Source organism: Pelecanus crispus, chromosome 11, assembly GCF_030463565.1.
Source record: "Pelecanus crispus isolate bPelCri1 chromosome 11, bPelCri1.pri, whole genome shotgun sequence".
In the NCBI taxonomy this organism is placed as follows: Eukaryota; Metazoa; Chordata; class Aves; order Pelecaniformes; family Pelecanidae; genus Pelecanus; species Pelecanus crispus.
Genome location: NC_134653.1, coordinates 2,512,602 through 2,526,025, shown reverse-complemented (window position 1 = coordinate 2,526,025; position 13,424 = coordinate 2,512,602). Strand labels below are relative to the sequence as shown.

Here is a 13,424-nt window from a genome sequence, read left to right as displayed (position 1 = left end):
TGACCTTGCCAGAAGTTTTAGCCCCGAGGTGGTGTCAGAGTTCCCACTTGCTGATCCCAACACAACCTTAAGTTTCCTGAATGAACGTTTCTGCTCATCCCTGCTGGTTCTCTCCCTGCCTCTTCTCTTGGCACAGCGACCACACAAGCTGCAGTGGCCACCGAAGGCGAGCAGAGGGCCATCCCCGGAGTAGCGGGGCGTGCTAGCAGGGAGGAGGCCCTGCTGGGAGAGGCAAGCTGAGCTGGGGAGGGTGCGTTGTACGCGACAGCGATGGCCTTCTGGTACAGCTTGGGCATGTTGGGGTAGGCTTCCACTTCTGACCCAGTCAGGCCCATATCAGCTCTTGATCCGTGCTGGGAGGAAAACATCAATTTTGCTGCAAAAGAGGGCCTGGAGCTGAGGTTTGTCTCTGTTACTGAGGCTTTCAGAAGCCGCCACTTCAGCCTCCTGAAGCTTTTCTTGACCGCTCATTGCAATAAAGGGGCTTTGAGAGAATTCGCTTGCTGAATCGCTGTGAGCTTCGTGGAGGAGAGGTGCTGCAAACGCCGGTGCAGGATTGCTGTGTAGACCTCCCTGCAGAGAACAGCGCTGCGCTTGCAGAGCTCTGTGCAGATCAGCTCCGGGCTGAGCAGATGGGATGTTTTTACATGAGGTGGATTTTGGGCTTTTCCAGTCATGCAGTGGGAACACATAATAACCACCGATTCCTGAACAAACCCTGACTGTTCTGGTTTGGTAGGTGAGGGTTCAGTCTTTGCCCTTCTTGTTCTTTGGGTATGTTCTGGTTTTGCTTATTTTCTTTTAAGCCGAAACCTCCTGACTCTGTGCACTTGGCTGTGCCATCATGCATTCTTTTCATCTGATCAGCACGGGTTTCCAGAGAGAAAACTGTAACTGGCTTTTAGTTATATCATGGACTTCAAAGCGATCGGCACAGAAAGGGTAATTGGAAAGAAAATCCCTTCCAGGTTATAATTATCTTTCCCAGGAACAAGAGTTCCTTAGTGATGATACATATTTTCCCTTTTGTTTTCCTAGTGCCATGGGAACCTGGCGGTAGCTGGTCTCTGCTGGTATGTGCAGTGTATACCTGAACCTCCACACAGGGGAACGGAGGAATCGCGATATTGGATTCAAACCAGTGATCCATCAAGACTTGCTTCCAACAGTACCAGAGCCAGCTGCTTCAAAGGAAAATAGAGAGCTCCGCAGTAGGCAGGTTATCGCTTTCCCAGGGAAAGCTTCCCTCCGATGACTCCTGGCAGCCAGGGATTGTTCTCTGCCTTCAGGCTTTTTTGTTTCAAGCCTTTAAAACCGCTTTCTTCTCTTCCGCGGAGAATTGATTGGGTGGGAACGCGCTGCTGTGCCCTAACGCAACATGTAGCACCAATACCAAGTGGATTGGATCGCCTGGTCATGGTGGCATCGCTTGTCCTTGGCCTCTCCTTTCGTTCTGCATCTGTTCCCGGCTCCATTCTTCAGCGTCTCCTTTCAGTCAGTCCCTTCTGTCGCTTCCCGTTTCATGTACAAAGGTCTCTGTGTTGCTCGTGGTTTGTGGACTGTCGCAGGATGCCTGGCTTTTTTTTCTCCCCCCATCTTTGTGGTCAGTCTAAACCCTGCTGATCTTTGTCCAAATTTATTGATGGCCGTCATTGACCTTGCTCCTAATAATCTGTTACGGGGAAGATGGGGTGAATGCCCCGCCGTGGGAGGTGAGTCCGCGGTTGCTGTTAAGCCTGCTGTTGGGTCGCCCTGGGACCCAGCACCGACCTCAGCCGTGCCTGCGGGGGACGGTGGGGAACCCTGGGAAGCCCCCGTCGCCTCTTGGCTGTGAACCGCTCCTGATCCTCATTCCCCTCAGCTCACCGAGGTTTGCGGCACGGGTCTTGCGGCTGTTGGCCATGTGAAGATTTGGAGGGATGCTTGAGATGTTGAGAAGTCCAGTGAGTAAGCAACAGCGGCTGTGGTTACACAGCTCCGGAGACAGCACACACCTCACCGGCAGGCAGGAACGCTTGTGTGTTCTCCTTGCCTTGATGGCCATGCTTGAGAGATGCCGGTGCCCGTGAGTTCATACCAACACAGATGAAATTATTTTCGTTACTTTAAGACAGAGTAATTAAATACAATATATACGGATCCCTCAAAATGACAGCCGCCCACAGAGCTAAAAACAGGAAATCCATTAACTTCATTATTTAAAAAATAAAATAAAAATCCTCCCAGCTGATTCCTCTGTCACTTAAAGTTCTGCATGGAAGGAGGGCTAATTTAACGCTGCATTAACTCACTGTTATCACCCTCCTGTTACCTAAGTAGTTTCTAATGACTACCCTGGAGAGCACTTGGAAGCTTTTAAAAGTTTTTATGCTAAATTTTTTTTTTTTCTCTGTGTGGTTTATACTTTAAGAACAAAAGTTATCGATAACATTTTTCCAAATCTTCCAACAACATCAAGAACTATTCTGTTGGCTGCAGAAACGTGAAGTATCACCAGGCTCTTACCTCTTTGGCCGACGAGAAATTTGAAACATTTAATATGGGCGGTGGTTGGGGAAAATGGATGTGGCAGAGTTTGACTGTGGGAAGCTGGTTCGGATCGGGGGCTTGGTGGCGCTGGCGACAGCGTGTCCTGGGGGTGGGAGTGGGGGAGCGGGGTTGTCCGCTCCTGCCCGGGACGAGATGCCGAAGGGGACTCTGGCCTTCAGCCCTCCGAGCTTTGCCTTTCAGAGCTCTGAAAAGACTCGAGACCCCGTGGGGCAGGCGGCTTGCGAGACGTACCTCTTTGTTCTGGGATCCGTAAGTGACAGGCACCGCTGACTTGAAAAGCAATAAATCATTGCCTTTCCTTATTGTCTTTTCCTCAGAGCTGTGGTGGACCCATTTCTTCCTTTTTTTCCTTCATTTCTTCCACCTCTCCTTCCTCTGCCCTAGTTCAGATGTGCTTCTGGGATCAGCATCTGTTGCACTCGGAATTTGGGGTTTTTTTGGGGTTGGCTTCAAAATGAAGCATTCTTGTTGCTCTGCAGTGTTTTTGAGTCCTAAAGTTGAAACTTTCTGCTTTTGTACCAGTTGCAAAGAGAGCTTTGCTGTACCGAAGGTGTGTGCAATGCCAGTGCCTGGGCTTTGCTTTCCCTCTGATTGGAAGACCTGAATTATTTCGAAGTTAAGCCTTGCACGCGTGCTCTCCCTGTTGATGGAGGAGATTCAGAACTGCTCTCTGGCATTTTTAACAGGGTTTTCATGTTTACAGACTGACTGTGTGACTGTGGAGAGACCTGGTCTTTCCATTAGGAATCGCCAGAAATCCCATCCGTCGGGAGCCCTGGGAAACTTTTAAAACTTGACACAAGCTTGAACGTTTCTTGTACGTGCTCTTTGTGCCTCTACTTTTTACTGACGTTTGGAAAGCTAGGGAGCGAGGGGAGTGAGTCTGCCCCCCCGATATAGGTTTGTTGTCCTTCTGGAAAAGGAAAAATGACTGGAAAAAAGGCAAAAAGAGGCAATATCGCGGGGGGGAGGACAGCTGCTGGTCATGCCTCGTGGAACCCCCCAGTGCTTCTGGGGTGCAGAGCACGACCGGTCACGGTGTGAACTTCTGCGCAGGGCATTAAAGCGATTCACTGAGCATCCCCTGCTTTCCAGGGGTTTCCTTCTTCTGTAGTTTAAGTTGTTTGCATCTAGCTGTTGCTCTCCTGAAGCCTGAAACGGCAGAGCCGCGGACGGATCCTGCTCGCTTGGGTTTTCAGGGGCACCTTCAGCACCGTGACGCTTGCCCGCTGCCCTGGCGCTTGTCTTCAGCGGAGAGGAAAAGCCAGCGCGTTGCAACAGGTGGTAGCTGAGACGTGAAGCTCCTGCGTGAAAGCCAAACCCCGCTGAAACCGGTGATAATTTTGCCATGCATTTTCGTGTGGCCGGTATTTCACGCTGGAGATAAAGTTATTTGTAGTTAGCTGGCAGGCGCAGGATTTTAACTTATTAGAGGACGCGTTAGCAACGCACTTCAAAACGGTGCAGCTTTTTTAGGATGGTTAGGAACTTTGCTTTCCTTTGAGGAAGCTTTTGCTATGAATGATGAAAGTTGTAATGATTTACAAAGTATTGGGGTTAAGAAAAAAAAAAAAGGAAGAAACAAACCCATTTATTTCCCATGGGTGTGGGTGGTTTTTGGGGTTGGGTTTTTCTTTTTTTTGAGATTTGTCTTTCACAGTTGGAAAAGAGGGCTAGGCTTGACCCGACTGTCCTCCTTTAAGGCGATACGTACTTATTAAAAGAAGTATTGATACGTCAGTACGGTTCTGTGCATTTTCTAATTTGATCTGCGTTTCCGCAGGCGGGAAACGAGTGCAGATGGCAGGGTGAAGGAGAAGAGGAGAAGAGGTGACCGCCCGACTGCTCAGCATAGCCCTCGCTGCTGGGCACGAGCCCGTTTGCATCGGTTGAGCCGCACGTGGTAGTTGCAATGAGCGTCTGCAAACCGAAGCCCTCGGGCGGAATACCCTGTAGTCATCAGCGTAACCCATACTATTTTCAACAGGTGTTTTAACCGCTATAGCTTAAATTATATCCTCCTAAATTTCAGGGAGGTAGGGAGGAGAGGCTCAGGAGCAGTTAACCTAATGCCAGTGTAAATCAGGCCGTAGCGGGTGCCTCCCTTGCTCGGGCTGCCGGGGTGTCTGACACACAATATTCATAGGGAGACAGCTGCACTGTCCGCTCCCCAGCTCCCCGGGTGCTGGCTGCACAGGGCGAGCGATAAAATCCGTGTACGTGGTAGAAGCATTTGGCTGTGCCATGCAAATGTGCTCTCTATAAATTTTATCTGTAGATATGCGTGTACAAAGAGAGACCGGTTTGCTGTTTCACCTTACCCTGTATTTGAGGAAGGAGAATTAATAAAAATAATTTAATCTGAGCTATTTCTACCATAGCTAGGTATGGGGTTTGATTTTTGACCGGATAATTCTTTTTTTCCTCAGAAAAATAGATTAATTGATAATAAGAAACTTCATTGTCTTTGGACCTGACTATTTTGTATTTAGTTCTGCGGGCTTTCTGCCCTTCTCTGCCTCATCACTTTCTCCCCGAAACTCCGTGTAAACGGAAAACTGGTGTGGGATGCGGGAGGGCTGAAGGCGCAGCGTGCCGGGCTGGGTGGAGGGGGGTTGCACTGGCTTTCCCCTACAGCCGTGGACAAACTGCAATAACTTGGGTGTTTTTTTCATCAGGTATTTGACGGTAAATAATAAAGATGAAAATTGGAAACCTTAATGATATAATGCTATATAATCTATATTCCATTAAAAGTAATGCTCTCTATAGGGAGCCATAACGGGACTGCGTTGGACTTTTCTGGAGACCGTTCATACCAAACTGACTTTTTTTTTTAACACGTTAAGCACCAGTAATGTTTTCTACAGCGCATCAGATGTTCCTGCCAACACGTACCGTCTCTGCCGAAGGACTCGGTGAGACCGCGCGGTGTGGCTTTCGCCGTTCCTCTTCCAAGCAGCAAATGGTTTTTGACTCTAGAAATCACTTGATGTTGGGCTAAATTTCCTAGCTGAAAATTTAAACTGTTGGAGGGTTTATCTAATTTTGAAGACGACAAACATTTGAAAACCCTAAAAGGAAAATGGGAAAGCTTTTGCTTTTTTTTTTTCCCCCCTGGTTTTTTTTTTTTTTTTTGCTTCCTCCCCTTCCCTGTCTTTCCTGTCCCCCCCCCGGCACATCCTCCCCGCGTCTCCTCCTCCCCTGCCCCAGCAGAGACCTCTAGAAAATGCCAAACTACAGATTTTGCCGCATCAAGTTCGGAGCATGTAACAAACATTTAAAACGTGTGTGGGGCAAGTGCAGCCGCCATTGGCAGTTTATTTTATTTCAATTTTTTTTTTTCCTCCCCCCCCCCCCCCAAAAAAAAAAAACCCAACCCCTGGCTCCCTCTCCGGCTGCGCGGGAGATAACAATGGGGCGCTTTGTGCCGCTCTGCAGCTGCTGAAATTTGACTAGATCCAACTGAAGAAAACAGGAGCAGGTGGGTCAACAACGTGACCCTTTCGTTCCCAGCAGTATCAGTGTGCGCCGGGGCCGGAGGGACCGGGGCGGAGGTGAGCCCCGAGATTTAGCCCAGGCCAGGAGGATGTGTTGCTGGTTGGCGCTTTGAGGATGCGAGCTGCCTTTCTGAGGTAGCCCCCATGCCTCTAAATATCCCGGGGTTTGCTGCCATTTATAAAACGGGTTTCACTCCAAAAATGCTAGGGTTGGGAAATGTCGCTGTGATAAACTGGCATGCCTACAGGCAAGAGATCTTTGCTCCGTTACCGCTGCTTTGATGCCCACGTTGCCGCTAGTTTCTCGGTTTGTGCGGCGCTCTGTGGCTGCCGCACGGATCCCCTGAAGCCCCCGATGCCCAACTCCTGCCCAGGTCACTGACTGCCTCCATGTCCGTGCTTTTCCTGTGCTAGAACTGTCTTAGAAAATGTCCAGGGTGGGAATTTCTGCAGCTTGGAGGAGGGTTCAGCACATGGTTCCTGGTACGTTTGGTGGAGATGGAGGGCATGGTTGCGTTGGGCTCCTTTGCCTGGCACTGCCGCAGCAGCAAATACATCTCATCAATACTGCCCGCTTGGCAGCAAGAAGAGGAGGGTAAGGATAGGGAGAAAAATATTGTCATTACTTAACTGCACAGGTCAGCTAAGTACCAGTTGTTCTGAGGTCTTTCCTGCCAAGGTGTGACGGCTTGGTTGGTTCCTTGTAGATGTCACGGTGCGTTTGGGCTTTGCGAGCCTTGGGAGTTGGTGTTAAAAGGTGGCAACGCTCAAACTTCAGCACTGTTCAACAGACACATGGTTACGGCCTCAAACCTGTCTAAGATTGCAGGGGATTTTGAGGCTGAGGCTTTTAAGGGGTAGACGTGAACAACTGTTTGTAAGTCAGCAGTTAGAAATGCAAGGTTTCTGTTGATGGATCTTGTAATCTTGCTTTCTAATATCAACTTACAATAACGTGGATTTGAGATGGAGCAGAGCCCCCCCTTTTACACTGTACTGTGGACGCAGTTGTGGTGTTGAACAACATGCTCACGTCCTTGAAAGCCTTCATGATTTAGCTGTAATTTTTTTCTCAAAAACATGATGCGCGTAGCGTCTCAGATAATCCTACCGTCACAAGTGCTTGCACTGCTCGTGGAGTAGCATCAAGCAGTACTTTGTTTGCACATGATGAAGCCTGTAAGAGGACTGAGAAGTTACGGTCAGGATGAGCCCATGCTAAACGGGGAAGGGGAAAGCGGTGACCACGTTGGCAATGGGTCGGGAGCCGGAGGGCTGCCGCAGGGAAGGGTCCAGGGCGAGGAGCTGCTTGGGGTGGAAGGAAGATGGATGGAGGCTGGAGAAGGAGCTTCTGCTGCCAGGGTCAGGGTATGTGACTGTTTGGGTGGTGTGTGCTGGTATGGAAAATTGATCTGCATGACCACGTTACCAGCTGTGGCGACTCAGTCCATCAGGAAGAGGGTTGTTAATAAATCAGGGGCTCTCTGTGAGTATCTGCATCTTAAACTTGGTTTTTAGCAGGAAATTGCCGTGATCTGATATGAAGGTCAGTAGCAGAGCAAAGTACGGCGCAGCACTTCACCTACGCAAGCAAATCTGCCGTTGCCGTCGGTGGGTGCAGAGCAGCCGGAGCTGGACGGGATTTAGCTGCAAGCCGAGGAGGTTTGGACAGAGACTTCTGAGAACAGTGCTGTGACCGTAGTTTGTCCTTGGCTGCACTTGCAGTTAAACCCTGCTTGGTGCCGGCTTAGCTGCACCCGCTGCCAGCCCCCGTTGTCAGCAGCGGGTAATTTAAGAGGTTTCTCCCAACAGCTGGCAGCGCTGTTTGCTCCGGTCTTCCCCTCCCGCCGCGGCGCTGAGCTGTCCCCCTCGCTGGCACGGTTCGCGTCGGATTATGCTGTTGGACTCGCAGCCGGGTGGTGGCGGTGCCAGGATTCAAACTTGTCGCTTTGGAGCAAGAAGCACAGGTGCAGGCTGAACTCGTGATCCTTGGAGGCCAGCGCATACCGGGGAGGCTTCGGCTTCGCCTCGGACGCACGCACGCGTGCCTGCCCGCCGGATGCGTGCTCGTAGAACGTATTTAACGCGCGAGAGACGTGTCACGCGGGATCGCGCGATCCTTTCGTGCCCCTTCCCTCCACGCACGCAAAAACCTCCCTAGGAGTTCGGTTTAAAAATAAAATAAAAAAAAAGCCACTGTGTCCTGCTTGGTGAGAGGTGATGCTGCTCTGAAGGGAAACGCGTACGTAGGGATCTAAAGGCCGTTTGGAGATGTCGAGGCGTACGCCTTCCTGCTCAGCCATCCAGCGTGCATCCTATAGGTCTGCGGGGGAACACAGCGATTAACATATGAAAACGCCGATAACAGTGGGATTCTTGTGCCGGCAGAGACGGAGGAGATATACTACCATTTTGATGCCAGTTAGACCCATAGCTGCTATTTGTGGCTGGGTTTAGTAACAATTAACCTTTCACATTTTCTATTAGCTGTTGCTTTCCTGGTGCAGCTGCTTTTATAACAATATACTTTGCTTCTCCTCTCCGAAGCGCTAATTTTGGCAGTTGGGGTGTCTGTTCTAGAAACCACAGGATGTATGGAGGGAGAATGGGGATTTTTTTAATAGCTGTTTGAGGTATAATAATCTCTTTGGGGAAAAAAAAACCCCAAACACCCACATTACATTTTGATTTAAAGGACCTTGTGCATATTAAGAAAAAGGACGAGATTGCATGACTGCTACTTCAAATATTTTAAAGCAAATTCAGCGTAGTTTTGCTTGTGTGACAATGTCAAATCATGGGTTTTAAAAAATCTCGACCTGGCGTGCAATCAGGTGTCTCAGGCTGGAGCTGGAAGAGGTTAATGCCTTTGGTAGGTGTTTCCCTGCCCGCTTGGGCTGGGTGAAAGGAGGTGTCGTGGACCAGACCTCGTTGCTGCCATTTGAAAACTGGTGACGTGCCTGCGGGACTCTTGGGAAGGAACACGGCTACAAGCGACCCATGGCCACTATCTGGTTTAATTTATGTAGACATGTAGATGGGAATACTAGCATCTTAAATGGCTCCAGCGAGGTTGCTAAGTTTCCAAGAATTGTCTCCACTCGTGTGCCATTTAGTGTCTTTTTCTTTTTTAATAAATGGCTTCACAGTGCAATTGTATCGCACGGACATATTTGAAAATAAGAGTGTGTAATTGGAGGTAGGACAAAGTTGGAGTAATTTGGTTTTGGCGTCAGTATATTGTTACTTAAAAATGTAGTGGAGGTTGGACTTCACCTGTCAAAACAGAACTGCTGTGTTCTGGCTCTTCTTGAACAATCATTTCAATATTTATGCTCTATGCTGTGCTGGAACAAGAAAATGCAAAATGCAGATTTGCATGAAGTAGGTTACAGTCTGTCTCCTGCAAAGCGTCCGGTATCGCAGGTAACAGCTTCACTGTGTAGTTACGAGGCTGTGCTTTGATCTCGGCTCTACGGGAATTCAGTCTAGAGTAAATTTGCCAGATCCAGCAATGTGTAAAACTGGCTTGATGGATGATTTGGACTTTTTTCATTATGATTTTTCTTTATGGTTAGAGATTTGAAGCTTCTGGTTGCACATCGATGTTGATGATGAGTAAGACTTAATGTGATTTTAGTCATCCTCTTTTGAAGATGACGACTGCCCCGGTTTGGGGCACGAATCCAGTAAAGTCAGTGGAACTGTTGGCGGTGGCTCGGTCAGTCTGTGGTCTGCAGGAATCAGTAGTGACCCTGACCACTTCTGTGCCTGGGTCACCTTGCCAGTTCCCACGGCACTTAAATCCCATTTTCCTTTGCTCCATAAAAGTTCTTATTTTTTTCTCTTGCTTCACGCTGCGTAAAATAACCATGTGAAAACCAAAAGTGTCGCTGTGCGCTCTTGGAGAAGAACAGCGCAACCCAATGCACCAAATGTAGATGCACATGATTCACGCTGTGGCTTAAAGCATCTGAATTCCCAATGTGTGTGATGTGCGTATTAGGACAGAGTTGGTACCTAAGTTTCCCCAAGTTAAATTTAAAAAGCATTACAGGTTTGTTTTTTCTTTTTCTTCTTGGGTTTTTAAAATTTGTGAAAGGATAACTTACAGGACTTGTACAATAACTTTTTTTTTTTTTCTCATTTCTCACGTGTTGGCACTACAGGATGGGAATCGCAGCTCCTGGAAACAGGGTTCCTAGGGATATTTCTCTGCCCGCTCTGGACCCTCTCCCGCCTGCCCGAGCACACTCCTCCTTCCAGCATCGTCATCTGGGGCTTTCGGTGGCTGATTTTCAGGATCATGCTTGGAGCGGTAAGTGAGACTTCACGGTTTTGCTTTTTTGAGGTGACAGCAGAAGGAGGGCCTCATCCTAGCAGAAAACCTGCCCTTGGTCCAACACGGTGCAGTCCTCTGTGTAGGAATTTTCTGGTTTCAAGGAAGGGGCGTATAGCAGGAAATGCTCAGGCTTGCAGAATCTGTCAACTTACTATTAGTGTTTATTTTAAGGAGGACAAACACAGGAGTAAGACTATCTGTGTTGATATGCTGGTGCCACTCTTGTGATTGGCTCTTGGAAAGGAATAACAGTGAAGTTTGAGACTTGGGCATTGTGGCTTTTTGATAAGATGGTTGGGAATCCAGCAGGTAATTCCCAGGAACCAGGAGCTTTACGCTGAGTTATTTTTTTCTTTGTGTGTGCTTTACTGAAATGTCATTCTCTGCTCCGTGTTTTCAAAGAGAACAATTACTGCGTTACTGTCCCAGTGCCAGTGGAAATTCCCAAGTAGTTTGTAAAAGAATCCATCGTGTGCTGACACATCTTTGTTAAAATAAAGCTGTGGCGGGGTGTTACCCTGTCATCTGGATCCACATTTTGGACATTTCAAAATATCCCAAAACTTTAAGCTAAGGATCATCACTGTAGAAAGAGACTGCAGGCAGGTGGGACATTCCTGTGTCCGTTTGCTCTGAAATCCTCCTCTCACCCCAGCTCTTAAAGTCCTTGAATCTGTAGTCGAGCTCAGTAAGCTCTTAGTTATCCTCCTGCTCTTAAAAAATAAAATAAATAAAAGACAAACTTTTTTTGTGTTAACCTTAGCATTATCTGTTTTCAAGGCAACTTCATTCACAGAGAACGTGTTACCGCAGTAGATATTCTTGAAAAACACGTGCTGTACTCTACTTATATCAAAGGATGGCTTCCCAGCCCACAACGGTTCAGCAAATTCAGCTTGAAAGAGCAGAAAATTTTGCTTTTTCATATGCGCTGTGCAGGTGGTATTTCAGAACCCACTCTTTGATTTCAAAACCCATTGCTTTGCCGTAGCTATTGTAGCATTGCCAAATTTTGCTCAGCTTCCTAAAGCTGCAATTCTTGTTCATTTTTAATTCTTGCAATTCTTGCTCGTTATTAATTAAACAGATCTGGTCCTGCTGCGGGGCAATACAGATGGGTAGAATGACTCCTGAAGGTCCACTGCAGCACAGCTTTCTATGACCCTATACAGTGTCTGCATGTGTAGATAATCCCATGTATTTTAATGCAGCTGCTGGTTGAAGATATTCAGGCAGGGTTTATGGGACAAAGTCACCTTTGTAATGCTTTTAAAATGCCATAAGGCTTTTGGTTGGAGTTCAGGTGAGTGGTCCTGTTCTAGCATCCTGCCGTGCTGCTCCTGCCGTACCTGGGGTGGAGGCTACTGGATGCAGCTGCAATTGCAACTTTGCTTTAAATGATAGAAATCCAGTCTTTTAGGCAGCCTGACTCTCGTAGAGAGAGCGTCTTGTTTGACACTCCCCAGGATGAGAGCAGGAGATGGAGCTAATGGAGATGGATCTCCGTGCTGCGCTAACACACAATGCCAGGACACTCGTGGTAAACAAGCTGTTGTGGTTAGGTAGGTAAATGCAAACTTATTTAGGCTCTTCTGATCTGTTCCATGGAGTCTTTTTCTGGGACAGGTGGGGAATTGTAATTAGGAAAAAAAAGCTGCAGTGGTTCTTAGCAAAACTGCTGGTAGGAAAGAAATTGAAATGGCGGCGCCTGCGGAGCTTGGTGCTGTTTATGGGAAAATGATGTTGGAAGGGAAGTGGTGGTAGCCAAGTGAAGTGCCGCGTATGCTTTTGGGAGAGAATAATGGAAGATAATCCTTAAAAATGGCCTGCCTTAAACCAACAGTTTGTAAACGTGCGCATGGGCTCTGCTGCAGCGTCAGAGTCCGTAGCCTGGAGAAGGAGCCGGGGTGCTTCAGGGCTGGCCCCGCTGCCGGCTCTTGCTGCGCGGAGGCACTGTCTGCAGAGCCTCGGGGCTGGCCCTGCCACCGTACTCACCGCTCGGCGTCGCTTCTGCACAGCATGGCCTCTTGACTTGCTGCTGGCTCTGTGCGGAGCTCCTTGGGGACAGTAATTTGCAGTCCACCTGAACGGCACAGATGATGAGATGTGGGTCTCCGTGCAGTTGATCCAACAGGTACGAAGGGTCTGTTGTTGGTCTAGTGAGAACGGTTCTGTTGGAACATTTTTGGTTGAGAAATTAAGGGTGGGTTTGGTATTAAATTTTTGTGAGAAAGCATCTGTTGTTCTTGATGCTTTCCCATTTCTCATTTGGCCATCACGTTGACTTGGTTAAAATTGAGATCTTTCACAGTTGGCTGGAGAAGGTCCCGCTCACATCTACCCTCGAGCTGGCTGGAGCCGCGTGTCCCCGAGCCATGGGGTGGCTGTGGGGAGGTCGCAGTCCCGAGGTTCAGCTGCTCTCAGCCTGAGGAAGGATTTCTAGAAGTTTAAAGCAGCGCTTAACACTTAACACACTGGCCACCATTGGGGCATGGTTTTTACAGTAGTTTTTCAGTATTTTAAGCAACTCTTTAGGGAACACAGTTGAAGGCTGCTAACCTGCCAGAAATATCCATCCACGTTTTATTACAAATTAAATTTCCTGTCCTCTCCTTTCAGTACGGAATGATAAGCACTTTGGTAGCTGGCCTGCGTGGTTTCTTTGTTATATTTTTGAGGGCAGCAAAGGTCTGAGTTGTTAAAGGGTTGTGAGTGCAGTAACACAGCACTGGCTGGCCTTTAGTGATGGTCATGGGGACCCATGTGGGTGACCTGAGGGGTCCCAATGCCTGCAGGACCCCTGTGCCGTGACTCGAGAGGGGCTGAGAGTGTTCCTTGTCTTGCCGGATTAGATCCCATGAGGTAACCTCTTCATCCTCTGACCTGGTGAAGTCCAAGATGCGAGTTACCTTAAATGCAAGTTAGACTTCGCTTTGACTGCAGGGCTTGGGCTGGGGGGTGGTTGTGGGGTGGGGGATTTTGGTTTTTTGGGGTGGGTTTTTTTGTTTGTTGGGTTTTTTTCAGGAACCTCA

The 13,424-nt window shown here is 48.4% G+C and overlaps 1 protein-coding gene across 1 annotated transcript in view; it reads left to right on the top strand.

The window, feature by feature from the left end:
• The window catches only part of LMF1 (lipase maturation factor 1), a 211,821-nt gene that overhangs the window by 50,756 nt on the left and 147,641 nt on the right, over window positions 1–13,424 (top strand). Inside the window, exon 4 of the mRNA XM_075718498.1 lies at window positions 10,220–10,368. Within this exon, the coding sequence (XP_075574613.1) occupies window positions 10,220–10,368 (149 nt within the window). The remainder of the gene's footprint in view (window positions 1–10,219; window positions 10,369–13,424) is intronic.